Consider the following 25,979-nt stretch of genomic DNA (forward strand, 5'->3'; position numbering starts at 1 on the left):
TTTTGTAGTTAGGAACTCAGACTGTTGAAATCATTTTTTAAGGAATATTTACAAAACCACATAATTTCTATTTATAAATATTGAATAAATATGTGCTCTATATTTGAGAGCAATTCAGATTTTTCTCTCATAAGATTCTATAATATTAATTTCCAAATATGGTGATGGAGGAATTTTTAAGTATAAAAGACATTTCATATTATCATGGTACACAGCATTAATTTCTATACATTTTGTAACTTCTATCTATATAGTGAAAATCTCACGTACTCATTTTCGAGAGTTCTTGACCTTGTTACGTACATACTACAAAGACATTACTTAGGTGTTAAAAACAGCTGACATTTACTAAATGTTGACTGTGTACCAAACACTCTACTTTTAGTTCTTACCTAATCCCCCTCCATCATTTTACAGATGAGGAAACCAGTTTAAATAGGAAAAATAGCTTGCCTAAGATCACATACCTATTTGGTGGCCAAAACAGACTTCTAACTCAAGCAGTTTGACCCTAGACTTTTCATCTGAATTATGTTCCCCTGCAAAGTCTTATGCATATGAGAAGCTTGAAAACAACCAATTGTAGTGTAATAGTAGATATTAGCACTGATGTTGAGGGACATTGAAAACAGGGTGCTATCTCTTCTGGGTAAGAGCAAAAGGAGATGCTTCTGGAAGGAGATAAGGCTTGCATTATATTTGGTTTACTAATTAGAGATGAGGAAGGTACTCCAGACAAATGTAATGGCATGTTCAAAGGCAGAGACTCAAAAAAGAGAGAAACACAATCAGAGAGGGGTAATAAGCACAGGAGATGGGCTGGTGGAGCGGGAAGAGGCCTGTTATGTAGACATATCATGTAAGAAGTCAGTGGGTTTCCCAATTCAGTGTGATGAGAATCACCCGGGACACCTATTTCCAATGGAATTGCTGGACCTAAGTTGTAGGAGAATCTTACTCAGATCCAGGAATCTGCATTTCAGCAGGAACACCAGGTGATTCCAGGTCAGGAGAGCCTCTCTGAGAACTCTGGAAAACAACCTGCTAGAGTACAATGTGGTTAATGTCGTGATGTTTTAGAGAAACAACACAGCAGCTCAGTGGAGGGAGGACGGTGTTTTCAGAAGTGATTTTTTTACTTATTTGTTGTTGTTCGGTCGCTCAGTCATGTCAGACCCCATGGACTGCAGCACGCCAGCCTTCCCTGTCCTTCACCATCTCCTTGGGTTTGCTCAAACTCATGTCCATTGAGTGGATGATGCCATCCAACCATCTCATCATCTCATCATCGTCGCCCCTTCTCCTCCTGCCTTCAATCTTTCCCAGAATCAGGATCATTATTTAGAATTTTGAAATAATAGAAAGATAGCTTTTCTTAATGATTGGTACAACACACACACAGAGACACACACAGACACATCTTCTTGCTTATAATTGGTTTCTGATGCTGTTTAAATGACTAGGTTTTAAAATTAAATTATGAAAAGGCAAAGTCCTGTTTTGTTAATGGAGGGTTCAGGATGGGGAACACATGTATACCTGTGGCGGATTCATTTTGATATTTGGCAAAACTAATACAATTATGTAAAGTTTAAAAATAAAAAAAAAAAAATAATTAAAAAAAAAAAAAAAAGGCAAAGTCCTGTTTTGTTAATTTGTAAAGGCATCATAAGGTACAAAAATGTATGACTTTTTCAAACCAAACTTTATTTGTGTTTTTCCATTGTCAATCCTTCCCACCCTGGACATTAGTAAGCTTTGGATCAACTAATAGGTAATCAATTGTGAATAAATAAATGAATGAATTACTTAATTGAATTACATATTTTCAGTAGAACCTAATTTCACACACAATAATTGAGAGAGTATTTAATAACTCAGGCAAACTGCAGTGTTTCTATACTTTTCCCTGGGATTAATGTAATAATTTAAGGGACCAATTACTTAAGATAAAATTGACTCATAAATTTAAGATTTGGTACTGTCTTTTTACAATATAAGGTAAAAGTTATTATTTCCCACTGGCTTTGAGTACGTCTAGAATGGAGTAAGTAAAGACAGACTGCATTTTAAAATTATCTGTTGCGTTTAATTACTTGTCAGATGATTCCCATAATATATTCTCTGTAGAAAATTGATAGATTCCCGTCTTGCAAAAGAGAATATCAGTATACTTTTCAATATTTAAGCAAACTTGGGAGAAAGAGAAGAGGCAACAACCGTCTGATTCATCTGGAATTGGACTCTAAACGTCAGAATCTCTTTGGGTAACCAGATATGGCCTTGACCAACTGGGGATTCTGAACTCAGGATGCTAGATCACACACTGATGTTTATTTCACACTTGAGCTTGTTCAGCACAGATGGTAGGTATAAAATAGCTGAGCTCTAATGGATCATGTCCAAGCAGAATGATAGATATGGTCTTTTCTGTTGACAGTCGAGCTGTTTTCACATTCCACTTGAATTAAATTGTGCTCATTCATGCTATGGTACATGATCTCTGGCAAGGATTCTTAGGAAAAAATCATGTGGACTCATTGCAAAACAAGTGAAAAAAGAAGTTGTGAAGTAACAGTGTAAGAAAACATGAGACTAAAATTGAACAGCCTGTAAGAATATAAGACAAAAAGCCTCCATTTATTTTGAAAAATACATAAATATCTATTTAGATTATTAACATGGATTTATATTTATAATGTATTAAGTATATATATTTATATATTAAAATTCAGGATCAATGTAAACCTTTGCTTTTCATAGACTCATAAATATATGAAAAATAAATCATGTGTCAGATATACTAGTTCAGTCACCCAGTTGTGTCTGACTCTGCAACCCCATGGACTGCAGCATGCCAGACCTCCCTGTCCCTCACTATCTCCCCAAGTTCATTGCATGTCCATTGCATCGAAGTTCATGTCCATTGCATCAGTGATGCCATCCAGCCATCTCATCCTCTGACAGCCTCTTCTCCATCTGCCCTCAATCTTTCCTAGCATCAAGGACTCTTCCAATGAGTCAGCTGTTCTCATCAGATAACCAATATACTGGAGCTTCAGCATCATTCTTTCCAACGAGTATTCAGGGTTGATTTTCCTTAAGATTGACTGGTTTGATCTCCGTGCTATCTAAGGGACTTTCAGGAGTCTTCTCTCGCACCATAGTTCGAAGGCATCAATTCTTTGGTGCTCTGCCTTCTTTGTGGTTCAGCTCTCACGACAGTACGTGACCACTGGAAAGACTATAGCCTTGACTATATGGACCTTTGTTGGCAGAGTAATATCTCTGCTTTTCAATACACTGTCTAGGTTTGTCATAGCTTTCCTGCCAAGAAACAGTCATCTTCTGATTTCGTGGCTGCAGTCACCATCTGCAGTGATTTTAGAACCCAAGAAGAGGAAATCTGTCACTACTTCCACCTTTTCCCCTTCTCTTTGCCATGAAATAATGGGGCCACATGCTATGATCTTAGATTTTTAATATTTAGTTTTAAGCCGGCTCTTTCACTCTCCTCCTTCACCCTCATCAAGAGGCTCTTTAGTTCCTCTTTGCTTTCTGCCATTAGAGTGGTATCATCTGCATTGTCTGAGTTTGTAGATGTTTCTCCCATCTATCTTGATTCCAGCTTATAACTCATCTAGCCTGGCATTTCTTATGATGTGCTCAGCGTATAGGGTAAACAAACAGGGTAACAGCAGACACTTCATTTTTCATAGGTAAATATATGAAAAAAAATCATGTTTCAGATATACTGCTACTGCTAAGTCACGTTAAGTCATGTCCGACTCTGTGTGACCCCATAGACGGCAGCCCACCAGGCTTCTCCATCCCTGGGATTCTCCAGGCAAGAACACTGGAGTGGGTTGCCAATCCTTCTCCAATGCATGAAAGTGGAAAGTGAAAGGGAAGTCGCTCAGTCATGTCCAACTCCTAGAAACCCCATGGACTGCAGCCTAGCAGACTCCTCTGTCCATGGGATTTTCCAGGCAAGAATACTGAAGTGGGGTGCCATTGCCTTCTCCATCAGATATACTAGGAATGCTTAAATATAACACTGGTCCTAACTTTAAAGTATTCACAATCAAGTTTGGTAAATAAGTGGTTTCTGACTCTTTGCATCCCCGTGGACTGTATAGTCCATGGAATTCTCCAGGCCAATATACTGGAGTGGGTAGCCTTTCCCTTCTCCAGGGGATCTTCCCAACCAGGGATTGAACCCAGGTCTCCCACATTACAGGCAGATTCTTTACCAGCTGAGCCACAAGGGAAGCCCAAATAAGACATAAGGCCATGAAATTGTATATAAATGAGAAAAGTTAAATAGTAAAGTAACGTGTGAGCACACCAATGATGAAGCTTTATCAGAATGGGCTCTGGGTAGTAATTTCTGAGTCTTGAAAAGTGAATGAACTAGTTAGATTTTCTGTAGGGAGGGCAGAAATTATTTCAATCAAGAAAGAGAGTGGAGGACTTCCCTGGTGGTCCAGTGGTTCAGACTCCATGCTTCCAATGCCAGGGTTGTGAATTCAATCCCTGGTTGGAGAACTAAGATCCCACATCCACACAGCCCAGTCAAAAACTTTAGAAAAAGAAGAAGAAAGAAAGTGGGAGTGAGCCAAATCTCAACAACCCAGTGCTTGCTTAATTTGACCTTTTATTTTTATTATTTTACTTAACTTTTATTGGAGTACAGTTTCTTTACAATGTTCTGTTAGTTTCTACTATACAGCAAAGTGAATCAGCTATACATATACATATATCCTCTCTTCTTTGGATTTCCTTCGCATTTAGGTCACCACAGAGCACGAAGTAGAGTTCCTTGTGAATCTGACCTTTTAGGCGTGACTTAATCTTAGGAATTATGTAGGCAGGAATCCACAGGAACACACTCAGCTTCGCTGATTCACTGAAAGAACTGACAGAGAGCAGAAAATGTTGTGCTCCAGGTTGCCGTTTATTACAACAAAAGGACACAGATTAAAATCAGCAAAGGGAAGGAACATGGGGGAATCCAAGAGTGACAAGGCACAGCTTCCAGTCTTTCTCCCTCAGTGGAGTTGACACTTAATTCTTCCAGCAACTGTTCGTGAAAACACACACCGAGGAAACTCATCCAAGTCTTGGTATCCAGGGTTTTTACTGAGAGCCATCATATAGATATGAAATTTTCCATTACCAACTTTATCTCTATTCTCCAGCCCCCCCAATGGTCAAACTGATGCAGCATGGCCCAGGGCTCCAAGCGAATAAAAACAGACATGCACTATAAATCATGTTGTTGGTGTGAACTATCTAGCATAGCCCAAGACCCAAGATATACAAAGACACTTTTATCAGGCAGGATATTCCAAAGCCTTAGACGTGATCTCCCTGGACAAGGGCCAGTTCTCTCTTTGGAATGTGTAGGTTTGAACCTCCCAAACCTGACTTACTAACCTTTTACTGTACAATAGGGAAAGAGTTTTTGTGACTGTGGATCTTAAGTTTTAAAATGTAAGTAAAACAAATAAGATCTGAAATCCTGAAAAATGCCTGCAAAAAAATTTGCATCTGTTTGTAGTAATGATGAAAAATATATACGTATGAGGAAAAGAAAAGCCAGCTCCATAGAATGGCTACTGTCTCGCCTTTGTATGGGGATCTCTGTATTGTGTGGGAACCTCAGTAGAGTGATCTGCTGTCACGTGCAAACGTAACGGCATCATTACCTAAGGTGTGCATGGGTGGTTACACAGAACTCTGGAAATGCTCATCCACTGCTCCAGCTAACAGTTCTATAGAAAAAAATGTTTTGTTGTGCACATTTGAAAATTAACTACTTACCAGAGTTTCTCTTTTAATTTCTACCTCCACTCTGTACCCCATACTTTCTTTTCTGATCTACAACATGGCTGTCTCTGAAGATGTTCCAGTGGATTTGATCGCCACCGGCAGGACTGGGTGGACAGTGGATGCCCTGAAGAGGTACAGGTGCGCTTTATTATGATGAGATTGCTAAGACCACGCTGTCGTATATTATTGCTGCAACTTAATGAAAATGGGGTCTAATTTAATAAAAAGAGCCCGCAGTCACTGAGCCCTTATAGGTACCAGATGTTGGGTTTAACTCTACATGTATTATCTCAATTTATTCTCATACCCATCCTATGAGATCAGAGCTGTTATTGCCTCCGTGGTACCAAGAGGGGAAGAGAAAAGAATGAAGGGTGATGTTCAGGTAGAAGTGGAAAGAAAGAATCTGGAGGTAGAGATGTGACTCAGGAATCGTAAAACCAGGATTTAAATCTTTTCGATCAAAGGGCAGCTGTCTTAAATATTTGCTGCTTTTTTGAGATCTTTTTTTTTTTTTTCATCTTTTTCACTCAAATAAGGAAATCAGTGGTATGGAGGAAAAGATTGATTGCAGTAAATCAGCATAATAGAAGAAGGTAGATGTGGTCTAACATGGAAACAGTAAGTCTCAGGCAAATATCATGGATACAGTGATGCAAAGAAGTGATTTAAGCAAGTAAATAAAATTGCAGAAGGGATTCTAACGTGTTTAAAAGTTTTTTAGTGAATTGTATTTGCACTGTGAGTTCAGAGTTACATAAAAGTATCCCATAAAGTTCACAGAGAAAAGTAGTATTTGTTCCTTCTCCCTTTGTTAAGTTTTAGGGTATATTTTTCTAACAAAAACCATTATCACTTCTACAAGCTTTCTCATTCAGTGAAGCATATCATGTCAAAGAGCTGTTTTTAAAACTATTAGGGAATCCTGGTTACTAAAGCCTTTTTAATTAAGTTTTTATTTGATGTCTCATAAATATCTTGAGAAATGCATTTTTCAGGATATTCTTGAACTTACTGCCAATGTACCTTTAATCAACTTTTTGACACTTGGTTGGGGGGGGGAGGTGCATTACAATAATGTATACTGATTTATCGGAGGAGGTGATGGCACCCCACTCCAGTACTCTTGCCTGGAAAATCCCATGGATGGAGGAGCCTGGGAGGCTGTAGTCCATGGGGTCGCTAAGAGTCAGACACGACTGAGCGACTTCACTTTTATTTTTCACTTTCATGCATTGGAGAAGGAAATGGCAACCCACTCCAGTATTCTTGCCTGGAGAATCCCAGGGACGGGGGAGCCTGGTGGGCTGCCGTCTATGGGGTCTCACAGAGTCGGACACGACTGAAGCGACTTAGCAGCAGCAGCAGTATACTGATTTATCAACAGTGTTTCATTTCACTTATTTAACAATGATACTTAAGAAAGAAAATCTATTAATGAGAGTCATTGTTGTGTTTTAAGGTTGATATTTCTTTCAGGTAATCACAGTTACCTCAATTAAAAATGTTGAAATTGGATATCAAAAGTGTAATTGAGACCTCGTAATTTTCTTGCTTCAGTGTGGGCCCAGCATGAAACAGAAGCTATTGAGAAGAATCCACCACATTCTAAGCCCTCCTAAATATATGTGTGGGGAGTTCACCGTGTCCTATGGTCTGTGCTAAGCACTAATATTTTTTTTAAATGATTCCCTCTTCCCAAGAAGCTCAGACTCTAGCACATTCTATAATATCCAGTGTTTCCTTTTTATTCCATAACTAAATTGTCAACATTACTAGCTCTATTGTGAGCAATCCTAGACTTCTGTTACAGGTAAGTGAACAGGGTCACCAAATCCAGTCTATTTTCTGTGCCTAAAACTAGGGTTAAATTTTCCTTCTGATCTTGTGAGATGAATTTATTCAATAAGTGCAGATCCTAATATAAGAATGTACTATTTACTGTTCTAAGTACTGCTAATTTAAGTGTGAGAAATGTGTGTAGCAGGGGAAACACACACTGAACAAAGAACCACACTTAGAGAATGACCCCGGCAAAGAGGTGCATGGTCTTGTTCAGCAGGATAAGGGAGCGTTTATTTGAGGAGGTGATATTTAATGACTTCTGAGGAGTAACTGAAGATAAGAGTGGTGAGAGGTAACACTGGTGAGGTGAACAGGGCCCAGTAACATTGAAGGAGTTTGAGCCTCATGTTAAAGGCAGGACAAAGCTATCTGGAGGGTTTTAATTAAGGGGATGATATGATCCAAATGACTTTTTGGAAGAATGAATACATTGTATATTACCCTGTCTTAATTACTGTAGTTTTATAAGAAATATCACTAGCTATAGAACAGACTTTACTTTTTCATCTTCTCAGGTGTTTTGACAACTTTTGAACTTTTGTTCTTCATATAAATTTTAAAATAAGCTTGCAATATCTGTAATCAGTCAATCTTGTCAATATTTTTACTCAAAGTCTGTTGCTCAGTTGTGTCCAACTCTTTGTGACCCCATGGACTATAACTCGCCAGGCTCCTCTGTCCATGGGATTTCCCAGGCAAGAATAGTGGTTGCCATCTCCTTCTCCAGGGGATCTTTCCAACCCAGGGATTGAATCCACATCTCCTCTTAGCAGGTAGATTCTTTACCACTGAGCCACCAGGGAAGGCCCTCATTTTTACTGAAGTTACATTGAACTATGAATTACACTGCATTTCCAAAATGGAAATTTTAAATTTCATCTTTTCATTATTGACTTCTTACCTAATTGAATTGCCAGACAGCACATTCTATATGACACTGATTCTTTAAAATTAGTTGGAGCTTTTAATGGAATAGTCAGTGAGTCATTTGTAACAAAGATCTACATGTGCTCAGAAGGATGTGTGTTTTCTAACTGATTGGTTATCCAGTTGGATAAATGGGTTCTAGGTATTTTCACCATAAGCCTCTTTACGATAAACATTTTGGCCACAAACATTTTTGCCAAGTAAATGGCCATGAGGTCATAATTTTGCCACTAAAGATACAATAAGGAAAAATAAAAGAGGGACATTAGAAAGGATATAATGAAACATGAAAGTGAATAGCAAAATTGAAAAGATTTTATTGAGAAGTACAAAGTATCTGAATACACTTAATGTGTGTGGAGACTCACAGCAATACTGTGCAAGTAAGCGACTTTATTCTGTGGGTTGAACCTAAGCACTTGCCTTCCAAGTCTTTTGTTCATAGTATTACAAATTTTTTTGCTACTAATTTGTCTGCTTGTTCAACATCCCAATGTTATTTTCAGCAAAATTTCTTCCTTCTTGAAGAGAGGCATCAATTCCAAATGCTAGTATGCATATTTGTAACCGAGCTTTCTATTGTGTCATAAAAGCCTCTGCACTGCTGTGTGTTCTTGGCATTTGTCACATGCCTTCAGTAGACATTACAAAGTTTTATGGGAAACGCAGATTCACCTCTGTGCCTTCAAGGTCCTCGGCCTCTTTCCTGCCATGTCTTGTGTTTCAGAAGAAAAAACCAACTTGGGCAAATCATCATCATCTGTCATGATTTCTGTACTGTGTATATCCAACCAAACCACCAGCCAGATATTTTATCTTTTACAGCAAAATTGCCTTACAGCCAATTAGTTATGCGACAAGAGTATTTTCAGCAAAAATGCATGTGACAAAGATATTTACAGCAGAGAAGGTTATGATAAAAATTCTGGGCACGTGATAAAGTCAGTCAGACTCTCTCCATTCTCTTCATCTTCACCTCTGAGCTCTTTGGAGGTAGGCTGGACCTGCTCATCACTTCCTTGCATAACCTCTCTTTTATATCATCTATTTTCTTATTTCTCTGTGCTGCATCCCAGGGGATTTTTTCAGATCTATTTGCCAGTTTATTAATTCTTTCTTCCTCTTGTTCAATCTGCTCTTTAACCTATCCATTGAGGTAGTAATTTCAACAATGGTATTTTTCATTTTTTAGGGTCAATCTTTACTCAATCTGCCATATCATTTTTATAGCCTGTTTACTAGTTTATTTTTAAATTTTCCTATTTATTTATTTCAATATTTCATGTATAATTTCTATATGTTTCACACTGGATGATCCCAATCTGGGATCAAAAAGTTTTTGCTAGTCTGATTATGTTGTTCTCTGTTTTTGCTGGGTCTTTGTCAGACTACTCTTTTTCTCTTTGTGTTTCTTTTTGTGTCCTTTAATTAGCAGTGCATTTGTTTGATCTTATTCCATGGGAATTTCTAGGATGTAGGTAGGTGATGTTTTCCACTAAAGAGGTTTTGATGATGAAAACCTGAGGGCTTCAGGGGGTGCCATCTGTTCCTGAGTTACTATGGGGAGGAGAGGTTTGGATTAATCTCCCCCATCTACTGTTGGTACCAAGCTGATCTCCTTGGAGCATAATTAGTTTTTGGCATTTTTACCTTCAGAGCAAACCCTGCACTTTTACTTTACCTAATGTATATTGCTCCTGCTGTCTTTATAGCACACAGGTTTTGCTTTATTTTGTTTTGGTGGTGGAGACAAAAGAAAGGCCCCTTCGGAGATTTTTCTCTACTTCCTGAAAATCCTCATAATGCTTCAAAATTCTTGTTTTATCCAGAATCCACGTATATTATGGCAGGAGGACCATTCAGGATCTGTAGTCTGCCTTCACTGCCATGAGCAACACAAAGGTCAGGATTTTAGCTTAACCATTAGGGTGATTAAGAATACTGATACACAGATTTGTGTGTGTGTGTGTAAATAGAACCACGGGGGAAGAATAATGTGTGACAAATTCCATCTTAGACTTATTGAGCTTGAGAAGTCTGTGACATCCACATGCATATAAGTCAATAGATGAATACTTGGGCCTAAAATCCAAGAGAAAAATGTGGACTGGAGATAGATATTTATGCATAATTAACATAAAGATGTTAATTGAAGTCATAAGTATGGAGGAAATTATTAGTGACCATACCTATAGATAAAAGACAGGTCAGGAAAGATCCATAAGAACTACCAACCCTTAAAGCAAAGAAGGAAGAAGCAGTTGGAGAAGCAGTTGTTAGACAGGAGTCAGAAAATTGAGGAGTATGTGTCACAGACTCTAAGGTTAGAAAATGGACAGACATTGCCAAATGCTAGTGAAATATTGAGTGTATATGGAAGGTGTGATAAATACAGAAATATTTAGAAACATTGGTATAAGAAGTTTCAGTTAAGTTGTGCTGGACAAAAACAAACTTGTGGGCATCTGCAAAGCCCAAGGCTGGTCCATCTCTCTTGAATTCCGACTGTGAATGGAAGGAAAAGCAGGATGATCCCAGGATGCATGTGGAGAAGAGGGAAGATGGAGTTTTTAAAATAAGCTGGGATGTGCTTGAGTATGGTAAAGTGCTGATGATAACAAGGCAAGAGAGGATTAAGACTAAATACTGAGGAGAAAGGAGGGGGGTCAAATGAGCAGGTTCACAATATCTGAGAAGGTAGACTGGGCTGGGCCAGAGCAGACACATGGGGGAACAGCTGTTAACAGTGGACTTGTCCATCCCAACAGGAGGAAGAAGGACAGGTCAGTACAGATGATGATGGGATGATGATCTGTAAATAAATTTTTAAAATTCTTGCTGATGACTCACTTATCAAAGATATAAGAAGTGAGGCCAAGGGTAAAATTGGGGGATACATTATGGAATGGCAGTTCTAAGTAGAGTGGAGAGGGTTTGAAATTGATGTTGAGGATAATGAGAGAGGAGGTCAGCAAAGCTGGGCAGTATTGCCAGGCAGCATAGAAGCCCTTGCTGGGGATGCTGGAGGTGAGTTTGTGGAGCTCCCAGTGGGAGGATGTGTGGTTGTTCTCCAGCTCGCTCGCTCACTCGCTCTCTTTCTCTCTCTCTGAGCTTTGGCGCAGGCAAGGAAAGGCAGAGTTTTTACTGTATTTGGTACTGCAGATTTTCTAAGAAGGTGATGTGGAAAACAAAATACACACAAAAACAAGGCAAGATGCTTAAAGATATTGAAAAGAGAGGTTGAACTGATGGGGAAAAAACAAGACTAAAGGGAGAGCATCATTGTGCTTGGGTTTTCTACAGAATCACGGGATAAGAAGAATGTGAGTAGCTACATTCATGAACAGCTACCTGAATAGACAGGAAAAAGGATAACTGAAGGTATGATTTCAGAACTAAAGCATCCCCAGCTGCAGAGAAGGTCCAAGGTGTGGGGATGATAACTAAAGTGGAGTCAAGGAGGCGATCGTGAGATTACTGAGGCTGAGAAGATGCAGGAACGAAAGTCTGTGGGATCGAATGGGCTGCTAGGATGTTGGAGAGAGTAAGCTGGATCATATCTAACTAGTGACAAGGAAACCATATTGGATGTTCTTCCTGAACCAGCAGTACAGTGCATTGCATGTTCCTAATGACAAGAGAACTTTAAAAAAGGTATTTATTTAATAAAACTTTTCAGTTGTGGGATAAGTACCATCCATGTGTACGTAGTTATCTTCTATTAATAGTCAAGGCCCACCAGAGGGATGAAGTCCTTTGAAGCACAAAGAGGTAGGGAGAAATACCAACTTCTAAACTATAAAACTTTGCATGTTGGAAATCGTTACTGGTAAATGTCATATTGTTTCTTCTTGTGGGCTATAAATGAAAACTACGATATGCACCATGTCCTCGTGTAGCTCGGTTAGGGAGAAAATATTCTAAGTGATTGCCTGAGTGCTGTTCAATCCTTTGCGTGGGTGGCTCTGAATATTTCATAAAGGAAGGCAAAATTTTAATCTTAAATATCCATTCACCCTGTGGGAAGTTATTTTTGAAACAATGGAGTAGTATAGAGCAGTTACATGTTTCAAATTTAGCATTAGCAATTTGATGTGAATGGAATACATTCTTTCTTCACACACTTAACCATGTTTTAAACCTTCTCTTTATATACATTTTTCTTCTAGTCTGTTTCCCATCATGTCTTTTAAAAATATATTGATATAAAGTTTGGGTTAAGATCAACAGTAATATGAAAAGTTAAACTCAGAAATGACGGAATCCAAATATCTAGACATGGAAATGCTTTCTAACATCCCATTTTAAATATATATATGAAGTCAGTAAAATCTATAACTGTAGTCCTGTAAAAAAAGTATTCCTCATCTTGATTTGAGAGGCCTTTGTGCTTTACAGCCCAGCTTCTTTTTATTCTTTTGTTTCTTCTATTATTTTTCTCCTTGATATAATTTTAAAATGTAGCTCTGATCACTCCTCCATTGTCTCCCCCTCTGTTTCTCTTATTAGTCAAAAGAGAAGATGTGTGACCCCACAGAGCCAGTGGAAAGTTCTACTCGAACCAGCACCACCATACGTGCAACAACCACACAATTCAGGGTCTTGACGACCACCAGAAGAGCAGCCACCTCCCAGCTGCCCACCAGCCTGCCCACAGAAGGTGCCCTGGAGACACTTTTTCTCTGTTACTGAAGGGGGGAAAATTCACTGTTGACGTGTACAGGAGAGGTTCTCCAGGGGAAATTTTTTTCTTCAGCGAACTGGATTTCTTAGGAATGTCTAAAAGGGAAAATACAAAATTATAGTGGAGTAAAACTATGTGCTGTGTTTTTTGTGTGTTTTTTTTTTTTTAATGTATGGATGCCTTTTATTAAGATTTAGTCTTTAATGGTGATCTTGGCTACTAGAGTCTCTAGAAAAGAAAGAAAGAACTTCCTCTCGTGTCCTTCCTTCCTTTCTTGCTGAACTTTGTAATAACAGTGTTTAACATTTTAATCACAGGATAGGAAGGCAAAATGCATAGAAAATGTCCATTGATTTTGTATTCTGAATAACAGGTAATTCTGCTAATACACAATTCTTATATTTGCGTGGATACAGTCAGTAAAATATGCTGGTCTATAACCTTATAGAGAAGCACTGTGTATGACACAGAAATTGTACTAGAGAAGCATTTCCTTTGCCAGGAAAGGCAAAAATACTAGAGGGCATGAATGCATGCACACAGCTCATTGGGGAAAGATGGGATATTAGCCCAAATTTGTTAGTCATTTATTCTGAATGGTGCCACTAGGGAGAAATGTGAGACCAGTTAGCCAAGAGTAAGCCTTGAGGGGAAAACATGGTCTTATTTCTTTTCATAAGCCTTGCTTTAATTTGAATAGGATATTAAACTTGAATCTTTTGCTCTTAATTGAAATTTAATTGGATATTTAAAGTTAACTAGAATAAAGTGTTAAAATGAGGTGAAGGACAGCTGCTAAGTACATTTTAATGCTTTTAAAACCAATATTATATTTTAATTCATCTTATTTGGGGTTGTTATGTAGCCTGAGAAAAATATTTCTGTAATTCAAATCCTCCCCTTTAGAATGAAATATACCATTGAAATTAAAAGCACATTCTACATTTTGTAGGACAAGATACTTTGTATGTTATTTTGGTCATATTTATTAGCAATAAATAAGCATTTAACTTTTGAAGTCAAGTTTGTAAATATTGACAAATATTTACTATTCCAGTTAACTTGGAATTTCCTTGATCTTGGCCTTTAAAATAAATAAGAACTTCTAGAGTCTAATTACAGTAAATCATTTTAGAAAATTAAGATAAATGTATTTTAAGTCAAAGTTATACCAGTGTACTTTTCTCATAGCTCTTAAGAGTCATATAAAACTTTACTAAAGTTTTACAATCTTGACCTTACAATCTCAGAAAGTTTAGTACTACATCCTATAAGGTAAGACTAACTCTCATTGACCTAGAAATTTACTCAGTAAAGTATCAAAATCCATTCCTGTTAAACAGTTAATGCATTAGTAGACAATTGATTTATGTACCTTAAAATTTTTTTTGTTGTAACTTTGACTTTCTCTTCCAGATGATACCAAGATAGCTCTACATCTAAAAGATAATGGAGGTAGGAACTGACATTTTTCTTTTATAAATATTTTTTAGATACTTATCTATTTCATTCATTTAAGCATGAGAAAGAACTTGTGGGCTTCTAAATGTAGAGTGAGGTCATATTTTACTCCCTCATGGTGTTTAACACAGGAAGAATTCAATGGTTGACTTGAAAAGTCAAATTATTTCAATAGCGGAGTGAAATTCTAATCTCAGTGTTTGCCTGTAAAACTTCAGGACGCCACTGACCAATTGTAAAGTGAAAATTTATCCACATTCCTTGCTGTTTCTTGTTGCTGGAGCCCTCGGTTTATTGGTTGCATATGTGGCTATCTACCAGTATTGGGTTCAAGCCTGTTTTTCACTACACTGACTATTCAACATCATTTATAATTAAAATTAAGAAATAGAGCAATATGGAAATATACTTTTACTAGGCGTTTTTATCTTCTATGCAAAGAAAAGGACAAAAAGAAACTTGAGGAAGAACAGTTAATAAGTAGATAACTAGAGTTTTTCTAAGACAATTTAGGAATGTATGTAATAGTACATGAAAATTTGAGGAAGAAAGGCTTTACCAAAACAAGTCTGTAAAAGATATTGACCAAAATTTTTCAAATAGCTCTTTTCCTTTTAAATTATGTTAGGTCATATGTGCAACTCTATCATAGAATGCTGGATTTCATAAAAGAGATGTAACTATATTAGTAACTGTTTATTCAGCTCAGGAAGGGGGTTTCCTCTTAGCAGCATCTTTTATGTAAATGTGGGTTCACTGTATTATTGTTCTCGACACAGTCTCACTTTTGCAGCCCCAGGTGATAACCTGAGTAAGTCAGAATCCAACATGTATGGTGTTAGGTATGTTTCTCTCTGTATTTGTAGAGAATAGTTTCTAAATTACTCAGTCTAAGTCAAGAAACAAATATTTCTGTTTGTTCTTAGTTTACTGTATATCTATATATATGTATTTAGATCAGTCCACTTAAAAGTTGCTTAGCCTCTCCATATATATCATTATCACATCAGTTTACCATTGTCTTGCTTTTGTATCACAATATTTTATTTCATTTATTTACTTATTGTTGTATTAATGCAGTAAGTGGATAGCTTCACAAGTAGCCATTTGCCACATATACACTAGCTAGAAATAAAATCTTAGTGTTGAAGGGACTTTAGCAATTGCCCCATTCAACATTTCTCAGAGCAGGTTGTTGGTGAACCTAAGTCCTAATGTCAGGGTTACCTCCTTTGGATGGAGGATGTTAAAAAGAGATAAATGGAATGGAGGAGGGTTCCCCAGAAGCTTCTGTTGTATTTGCTATGTTTAATTATTAACACAGGTAGTAGTTATATGTGTTTGTTATATTGTTCTTGATTCTGTCTTTTCTTTTTTCTTTAATATGACTAAAATATTCTATAATGCTGACAGAAAAAAAAAACTGGAGAAGGAAATGGCAACCCACTTCAGTATTCTTGCCTAGGAAATCTCATGGACAGAGGCGCCTGGTGGGCTACAGTCCATGGGGTCACAAGAGTCAGACATGACTTAGCGACTAACCAACAACAATAGAAAAAACAAAAGATTCCTGTTATCAAATAGCTATGAGATATTCTGGTTGAAAAAAAAATGTAAGCAATTTACTTTCTGGAAAACTGTTAAAAGCTTTTACCGTTCATTCATTCATTTACTTATTCCTGCCAAGTGCCTGCTAATTGCAAGGGATTGTATATGCTTGCAGCTATGGTAGTGAAAATGGTTTAGACAAATTCCTGGCTTTCAGAAAGCATAGATTCTAAAGAAACTTCCAAGATGGTGATAAAGATTTAGCATCTGGCATTTCTCCACTATTTGGTCTTAAAATTTTTTTGCAAATAGCTTTCACTGACTTAATGTTTTGTGGAATACACTTTGGGAAATAGTTTTCTAGAATGTTACCAGTTATCCCAAGGAAAATCCTTAGTTTTGTTTAATGCAGCAAGGAATAGTAAAACTCTGAAGATTTTTTTAATGCAGTGTATTAAAACTATCTTATGACACTGAGAAATCAAGTTAAGTAAATTCCAAGATTGAAATGGAGGGCTTCTTTTCTTTTTTCATCTTACTAGAAAAATTGACTATTGGATCTTCAGATTATATAAGATCACTGATATGCATCAGGTGGCACAATGGTAAAGAATACACTTGCCAATGCAGAGAGACACCAGAGATGAGGGTTCAATCCCTGGAGCAGGAAGATCCCCTGGAGTAAGAAATGGCAACCCACTCCAATATTCTTGCCTGGAAAATTCCAAGGACAGAGAAGCCTGGCAGGCTACCATCCATGGGGTTGCAGAGAGTCAGACATGACTGAGCTACTGAGCACAAGCATGCCTCAGGTACCCGCCAGAGTTCCAAAATATCACAATGAGACTTAATATGTCTATACACTGGAACTCTTTTCATGGCCAGGTTTGCTAATGAAGCACTTTTCCTAAATGTGCAGTTAGAGCAGACCAACTTGACCAGTGCTAAGATAAATGTTCCTTTCAAAGAGTACTTGAGATTGCACATTCCTTTTTATAGCAACTTTATTAAGTTAGCATGCTACTACTGCTTTTTATTTTATGGAATATGGAAATGTAGGAAGGACTGCCAATTTAAATCCAACTTCATTAGTTAATTAAACATGTTGAAAACAGAATTCAGAATTGTTCTTTTCCTCCAGCTTCACATTTTTTTTCTTTTTTTGAGATTGAGGTAATAATGGAAAAGGATGTCTAAGTGCTTTCTCACATTTAGTGAGAATTTTTTTAGATGCAAGCTAAGACATTTGTGTAAATTGCTATGTATTGCAGAGAAATTCAGCACATTTTCTTTTAATTTAATAGGCTGCTCTTAAAACCATTTTAATTTAGAGGTCTGTACTTTTCTAGAAGAGGGTGATGTTTATCAAAGTACTCAATGTGTAGCTATACTCTGCCCTTTACATCCGTACATCACCTTCTTTAGATATTGGATTACCTTGGCCCTGAGTCTTCCTGGAATATTTCTATGACTTAAAGTAGTTGATTTTCTCAGTGGTATCCACAGCTGACCTGATTATATATTCACTTTCCAGGAGATTTCCCTTCATCTTTGATATGAAAACATAAAATACTTCTGAGCAGCTGGACACCAGAGGCACACAACAGGGCTTCTCATTCACAGGACCCAGACTGAGTTCCAGTCTGCAAAAATCACTCTTGATAAATCGTCACTTGTGCATTGTGTTTCCTGTTACAATTAGATCAGGTCTAGGAAGAGCCTCTGCATATTTCCAGTTAGTTGTTTGATTGGAGACGTTTTATTAGTCTTCGGCATTGAGTGAAAATCCTCAGTTCTCTAAATAAGTTGGAGAAAAGAGACTGAAAAAAATATCTAGACAAAGAGAATGACTCCTAATGAATGCAGGTGCCATTAGTAAGTTAGCACTGATTGGCCATTATAAATGGCTGAATACAAAAACTCAGAGGAACCAACATACAGATAGTATTTTGTCTCCAACTGAAATGTTCCTACTTGCGTGTTTATGGTATTAAGTTGCAAGTCATATATATGTCTAATTAAGTAGCATTTCTGCTCCTTATTCATGTGAAAGGCAGGTAAGAAGAAGGAGGTAAGAGGAGGAGGAGAAGGAGGAGGAGGGGGAGGAGAGGGAGGAGGAGGGGGAGGAGGAGGGGGAGAATCGAAGAAAAAGCAGAGGAAAAACATTTATTGTTTCCTACGCTCCAAGCACTCTTCTAAATGCTGTACCTGTATTAACTCATTTAATTCACACAACATCCCTGTGACTAGTCCTGCCCATATTTCCATTTTTAGCTGAGGAAATGGAGGTACAGAAAGGTGAGGTTACCTGGCTGGTATGTGGCAGAGCTGCCACGTGAATCTATTTAGTCTTAATGTGGATTCCAGGACCCTGGCAGCCTCACAGTATGGCTGCTCCTGAGTAGTACAGTCCTTCTTAGAAACTTCACATGGGAGACGCCAACCTAAGGAGTTTCATTCCCACCTCCAGTATTCTTTTTCCTCTTCTATAACAACTGATTATACGTATAAGTATTTAGAAATGAAATTTCCTTTTGCCATGTAATTATGCCTTACTTTTCATTTTATCCTTTCTTTGAAAATCCCAATGCATTGATCCTCCTGTGTAACTGAGTCCTTTCTGAAACACTGGCATGTGTTCTGCAAACTGCAGGGGTATTCTTTGTTTATGTTCAAAAACTAAATTCTTTCAGCCTTCTAGGTTTCTCGAGAAATTCAAGTTTAATTCTCTATTAAGGGGTTCCTAGAATGTATTCTTTAAATAATATGTATTTCTGTGGATAATGGTTATAAGCATTTAAAACTACATCTCCCTTGGGTTTTCGAATTCTGGCAAAAGCTTATTTAGAAAAGTCACATTTTTAAGGAATTACCTAGCTGTATGTTTTTAGCTGGTACAACTATTGACTGCCTTCTTTGGTATTTAATTAGTTGCTTCCAAATGACACTCACCACTCACCGCCTAAATAGAAATGTAAATGCCTTCAAGATGCAAACTGGAAAAAATTATATTTAGGGCTGAAATAGGTCTGTGAGTTGAATCAATGGCAAAGTCTCTTAACTGAGAAGTGAAATCTTCAACCAGATTCAGCTCAATTTAGCAAATGGAGTTGTGCCATTCTGCTACACTGCAGATGTTAAAATTATATCAAGCTCTAAAATCCTATGATTAATTTTATTATTTAAAATTTGTTGACTGAGATTTGGTACTATGATAATAATACCAAAAGCTGCATTCCCTCTTGGTTCCTCGAAAGATTCTTCCTTCTGATAAAGTCATGTTTCTTTTTAAAAAACATATTTGCATGTAAGTTCTTAATTACTAATGATATTTAAAGTATGAGCACCCGAGACATCACTGGTGTGTCTTGCAGGTGGCACTGTGTTCGTCATTTCTTCTCATTGGTAGGAAGTCTGCTAAACCTGGATTCTGAAAGGCTGTGTTCTTGAGTCGGAAGGTGGGGTCTTCATCAAAAGGATGCTAAAGTAACTACATTAAGCAGTTTGCAGAATGTGATCAAGTTAATTCTGGAGAACAGATCTGCAAAATAATTAATTTTAAAGAGTTAATACAGAAATATTACTTTGAATGAATTATGGATTGGTTTGTCTAAATTCTGAATCTGTTGTGTTTAATGTCCTACTTATGAACATATAAGGCCTTTTATCCAAAGATAAAATGTTAGAACATTATTCTGACTTTTTCACTAGACTACTTCTAAGGTTATATTTTTATTACCTAGTGTGTAGTGACAGATCAAGTGTCTAGTGTTTCATTTATCATTCAGTCGCATTATTTTTTGACTTTAATACATAAATCATCAAAGTCACCTATCTTTCACTTTTTCTCCTACCTTCCCTTGCTATTTTTTTTTTCATCTTTTTCTTTAGCAGCGATCACAGTCTTGTAAGCAAAGGGAAACTGTTATTACCTTTTGACAGACTATTGAGTATCTATCACTTACTGTTTCTAAAACTGTAAAAATAACTTGGCATTTGGTTTTTGGTTTTATCTTTTGCTCTGTTTGACTACTTTCATGATAGCACTAACTGTATAAGAAAGTGTAGAAGTGCCATAATAATGAACATTTCTTACACTTCAGAATATTATTTTGAATGTCCCGAATGGATTAAGAAATTCTCTTCTAAAATTTTGTTTAGAGTAGTGTTTTTCAACTTTTTATGTACATAAGAATCATCTGGTTATTCTCATTTTATTATTCTAGCTCCTAAGAACCCCAGTGCTCAGACTGTTCTCCATAACACTTAAATCTGAACCTCGGGATCTGGGATCCAGGCATCAATACTTTTTAAGCCTTCAGGCAATTCCCACGTACAGTTCCATCAAGAACAGGTGGTCTGAGGCAATGCTTCATAAATATGAAGAAGCATTGGAGACATCAGGGAAAGATAGAATCTATGCAAATCTGAAATTCACTTAAGAAATACAAACAAACTATATATTTAGGCATCATCAGCATATAATGATAGTTGAAATTATCAGAGTGAATGAGATCACAGAAGAATAAAGTAAAAATGAAAAGGTCAAAGGACTAATGAGGGAAAACGTACATGCATACTAAGTCACTTCAGTCGTGTCCAACTCTGTGTGACCCCATGGACTGCAGTCCACCGGGCTCCTCTGTCCATGGGATTCTCCAGGCTAGAATACTGGAGTAGGTTGCTGTGCCCTCCTCCAGGGGATCTTCCTGACCCAGGGATCAAACTCACGTCTGTCATGGCTAACTTGCATTGACAGGCAGGTTCTTTACCACTAGCACCACCTGGGAAGCTCATAAGGAAACACAGAAGTTGAGATTTTGTGGGGGAGGGAGGGGAACTCAAACACAGCAAGACAATCAGAAGAACTGGACTCACAGAAAACAAGAAGACAATTTCAAGAAGCAAGTAGTGAACAATGCCAAAGACAAATGGAAAAAAAATAGAAAGGTAACCATTGAATTAAATAGTAAGTTGACATTGGTTGATCTTGACCTGATAGTTCTATAGTCCACAGATGCACAGTCCCCAGAGAGAATCTGAGAAGTTGATGAGCAATAAGGACATTGAAGTCAAATGGGACATGCTGCTATTTAAAGAAGCTTGGTGAGAAGGGAAGTAGGATTTCTGTTGTTTTGTTTTTAGGAGTGTATTTATATGTTAGAGGTGTTGAGAAGAAAAAAGACATGAAGAAAAGGAGTGGAGAGATGACTGAGAATGAAGCGATATATGTGTAAGCAGGGATGGGTCAATCCACGTGGATGAGAGGAGATGGGTAACAGGGAGAAATCTAGGGTATTCCTCTGGGCTTGTTGTTTTCTCAGTGTAATAGGAGACAGCAATATGGCAAGAGTGAGTGGGAGAGGTCAGAGTATGGGGTCCAGGAGTTGAAATAACCCATAGCACATTTCTGAAGGAAATGGAAAAGGGAGCCTCCTATGTATGTATGAAGGGTGTGCCAATGTGAATTTGGGGCCTGCTGACTACGGTGACCATCCTTGTGCTTTGGTGACATGAACACTAAATGTTTTCATGTGTGCTTGAATCAATACTTATTGATTCAAGGAATCATGAAATATGCTGATCCAGCTTAAGCAAGCAAAAAAAAAAAAAAGAAGAAGAAGAAATTTTCTTTGAGAGAAAGAATATGTTATTTTTTAAGACATAAAGCTTTAAAGACAGTATTTGAATCTATTAGATGGTAAATTTAGTTTAATATTTTTAGCAGCTAGGTTTTCACTGGCTTACTGTTCCATTAAGACTAATTTTTGCTTGAATTTTATTCTGCATGGTCAAATAATACCATGCAAGATTTAAAATGTATCTTGGGTAGCAAGGACAGGCATTAATTATTTAACACTAATTCATAACAGTAAGTACTGTGACCGAATGTTATTATTTCAGTTACAGTAGTGAATTAGCAACTAATTGGATCAAATTTCAATAAGTGATTTCAACATGTCTTAACATTATGCTCAGCAACTACTAAAGAAAAAAAATTTTTTAATATAGAGTTAAATTAAAATGGAATTCTAAGAAATATCTGTTGAACTTAAAGAAGGCAAGAGAGGAAGAAAAAATGGACCACATGATGGATGGACGCAAAGGAAACAAATAGCAAAATGGAAGACCAAATTCAGGCATACCAATAATTTTACTAAATGAGTCAGAAATTCTACTTCTATGTATTCAAAAGAAAGCATAGCCATAAAAATATTGTACCAGAATATTCATAGCAACTGTATTCATAATTGCCAATAACTGAAACGATCCAGATGTTTGTCAATAGAATAAACAAAATTAAATATTTCATAAGATGGACTACTACTCAGCAGAAAAAAAATAACAAACTGATGATACATGCAATAATATAAATAAAACTTTAAATCATTAGTTTAGGTAAAAGAAGCCAGGTATGAAAGAGTATATATAATATGATTTGATTTATGTGAAATTCAGTATAGATGAAACTAATCTACAGTAAGAGGAATCAGCACAGTGGTTTCCATGGCAGGGTAAGGTCAGGATTGATGGGAATGGAATCAATTGATTGATTGATTGAAAATTTTCTGAAGGCATGGAAATAGTCTGGATGTTGGTTTGGCTGATGATTCCTTTGGTATATAAGATCTGTGCATTTCCAGGTTGCAAATTTTACCTTAGTGGGAAAAAAAAAGAAAACAGAAATGTTGATGTACTTCTCACGAACTAGATAGTTTTTTCTTAACTCTCATGAGTAAATTTTTTCAAGCTTCTTAAAATTCTCAACAAAAGAGAGCAAAAAGATTTATCCTTAACAAAGAAGCTTCTCTAATTAATAAGCATAAAATTTAATGCCTCTGATTACTTGATTCATGGTTTACTTTAAATTATTCTTAGAATCGTCCCATGTAGTTGCTAATAGTGATAAAGTTATCTTGCAATTATTGGATTTACTGTACACCAGACATTCATCTAAGGGTTTTGCATGTTGATCTCATTTAATCCTTAGAGTACCCCATGAAGAAAGTCATACTATAATCCTATTTTATGCATGAAATATCAGAAGGACAGGGATTTAAGTATTCTGTCTGGGGTCCCTAATCTGTAAGGGATGTAGCCTGGCTACAACACTAAACACTCTGCTGTCAGAGCATGTGCTATGCTCCCCATAGCCATCCTGGCCTGCAACCTGGGAGAGCTTCTCCAGTTGTGGCACTGAATGTAGCAGAAGAATCCTCTTCACCCTGTACCTATCAGAGTGAAAAGACAGATGTGTGTCCAAACCACTGAGCTAATCTGGAGCCTTAGCACCTGCACACCTCTCAGTTTTGGCTGTACTACCAGGTCAGTATGAAGCCTCCTTGAAATTGTTCACGGAAATGGGATCCTTTCTCTCACTGAAGCTTGAATGCATGTTGAATGAAAGCGTGGACACTGTAGCCATTTGCCTGCCACTCTGCCTCTACTAAAGCCATCCAGGATCTCAGCAAACACAGACAGCTCCAGGTGTCAGTTCATGATCAGAATGAGCCCCGTGGGTCCTCTGAGCCCATCCCTCGACAGGTTAACTGTCGACAGGTGACTGTAAGATTCATAGTAGTGCTTTATACCCACGTGTGGGGCCAGTTCACAAAGCTGATTTAATGGGAAAGGTAAGGCTGAGACTAGTGCTCACCTCGAGAAGTAACCATATTCTATCCCACATTCAATGTGTGGAGCTCTGTATTCCAGGAAACTTGATATTCCAGGACCTAAGGGAAGACAGCCATGATAAACACACTTTTTTAGCATGCTTCTTCCTTCCCAAGCAGGCCAGCTGAATTTGCCCCCATTAAAGCCCTTATCTGAGCCATGTTTTGGCAGTTCTGATGTGAAACATACCCTTCAAAACTGGTCCTCAAGTGATTTCAGTTTTTTCTTTCCACCCTTGATATATGTGCCTGTTTTATTAGCTCTGGTAACACACATTAAAATATAGTTCGAAGCTCTACCCAACTTTATTTTTTTCCAATTTCCAATTCTGTCTTTTTGAGATACATTTATATAGTCCTGCCCATTTACCCTCCTGGGAGATTTCATACGTCAACCACAACAAATAGCAAAAGGTTGTGTGGTTGTTAACATCAAGGGCTAATGTTCAATCCTGAGGTACCCACAAGGGCCAAATTGACATCTCCAGCAACTAAATTAACCCATGCTTTCATAGGAAGCACTTAGGTTCTCATTAATTGTAAATATAAACTCAGGTGCCAAAGAACTTGAGACTGGCTTAATATTTAGCAGTTTTCAAAAGAAGCTCTCCATAAGGTTAATTTTGTTTAGATAGCCTACCAAACCACAGCAGCTGGGCTTTTGTTTTTCAGATACTGTCTGCAGATTCTATGTGGCATGGCCATGTCCCAGTTACTGCTGGAGTCTGGGGAGAGACAGGTTAACTCTTACGGAGCTTGGTGGTTTGTTTTCCTTCAAAGGGGTCAACAGTGAAGGTACATGGAGATTGATCTTGATCTTTCCACTGGAAAAGCTATTCACTAAGACATCCTTGCTTTATCCAGCATGCACTTAAGCTTCCCATTTCCATGAATAATTTCAAGAAATCCTCATATTGACTTGGTAAGACAGCCATGATTAAAAGAAATGGCAATAGCAAGGGTTCACATTAGCTAAGTGGTTTGGACACACATCTATCTTTCCACACAGACGGGAGCAAGGTGAAAAGGTTCCTTCTCTATGATCAGAAAACATGATGGATTTGATAAGGAAGTGAACATTTATTGCATTTGTATATTCATTCATATGTTTGTATATAAATGAACTGTTTTACTATAAGGGACTTAATTCAAATGGACAGGATTAAATGGCATAAAGAGTCACTTTCTTCTGTACCCCCAGATCTTGAAAGTACATTGTCAACCTCTTCTTTGGTTTCCATTGTAATTGTGAATATATTTGTCATATATATTTAATATGTTTACTATTTAGATGGGAAACTTAAGTACTAAGATTTCTGTGAGTTATTTTATAAAAGTAGAGATTTTTAGAAAACAATTTTTAAATATACTTTTTTAAATTTTATTTTTAAACTTTACATAATTGTATTAGTTTTGCCAAATATCAAAATGAATCCATCACAGGTATACATGTGCTCCCCATCCTGAACCCTGAAGAAGCAAGGCAACTTGATATAGAAAGCTGACGTTAGGAAAACTTTAAAAGTTAGATCTTATAAAGATCTTGGTTGCTGAAAATATTAGAGACACGGGTCAATTATTACAAAACATAGCACATACAAATAAGAAATGAAAACCAGAATGGATCATTACAAGGATTTGCTTTTGGTGTTGCAGTAGCTATAGATATGGTGAATCCCCTGTTTCTGATGCTCACACACACACATGCACAAAAGCACTAATCACATAACAAGGCTAGTAGCAGACTGGGTGGTGACTACTCTCCAAAGTCCCTCATTTTGATGGAATCAAGCATTTCTTTTAATATGATTTCACGGAAATTTTATTTAGCCTTATTTTCCTGAGATAAAAGGTAGCGGATTATTGTTTAAAAAGGATTGTCATACCCTAAGCTCTTTTAAGCCAGAACATTTTATATGTTTCCCTGAATGAAATTTCACAGCTGCTCTGTAGTAGCACAGGCTGCAGACGAGAAGCTGAGCCAGCTGCCCCTGCCAGAATATTAT

The 25,979-nt window shown here is 37.3% G+C and overlaps 1 protein-coding gene across 2 annotated transcripts in view; it reads left to right on the plus strand.

The window, feature by feature from the left end:
• The window catches only part of PLXDC2 (plexin domain containing 2), a 425,012-nt gene that overhangs the window by 353,781 nt on the left and 45,252 nt on the right, over nt 1-25,979 (plus strand). Inside the window, exons 10-12 of one of the 2 annotated variants that reach the window (XM_070380982.1) lie at nt 5,907-5,967; nt 13,117-13,267; nt 14,708-14,746. In XM_070380982.1, the coding sequence (XP_070237083.1) occupies nt 5,907-5,967; nt 13,117-13,267; nt 14,708-14,746 (251 nt within the window). Of the gene's footprint in view, nt 1-5,906; nt 5,974-13,116; nt 13,268-14,707; nt 14,747-25,979 lie in introns of both variants that reach the window. The other variant, XM_070380981.1, reaches the window with a different exon arrangement.

Source organism: Bos mutus, chromosome 13, assembly GCF_027580195.1.
Source record: "Bos mutus isolate GX-2022 chromosome 13, NWIPB_WYAK_1.1, whole genome shotgun sequence".
Lineage (NCBI taxonomy): Eukaryota > Metazoa > Chordata > Mammalia > Artiodactyla > Bovidae > Bos > Bos mutus.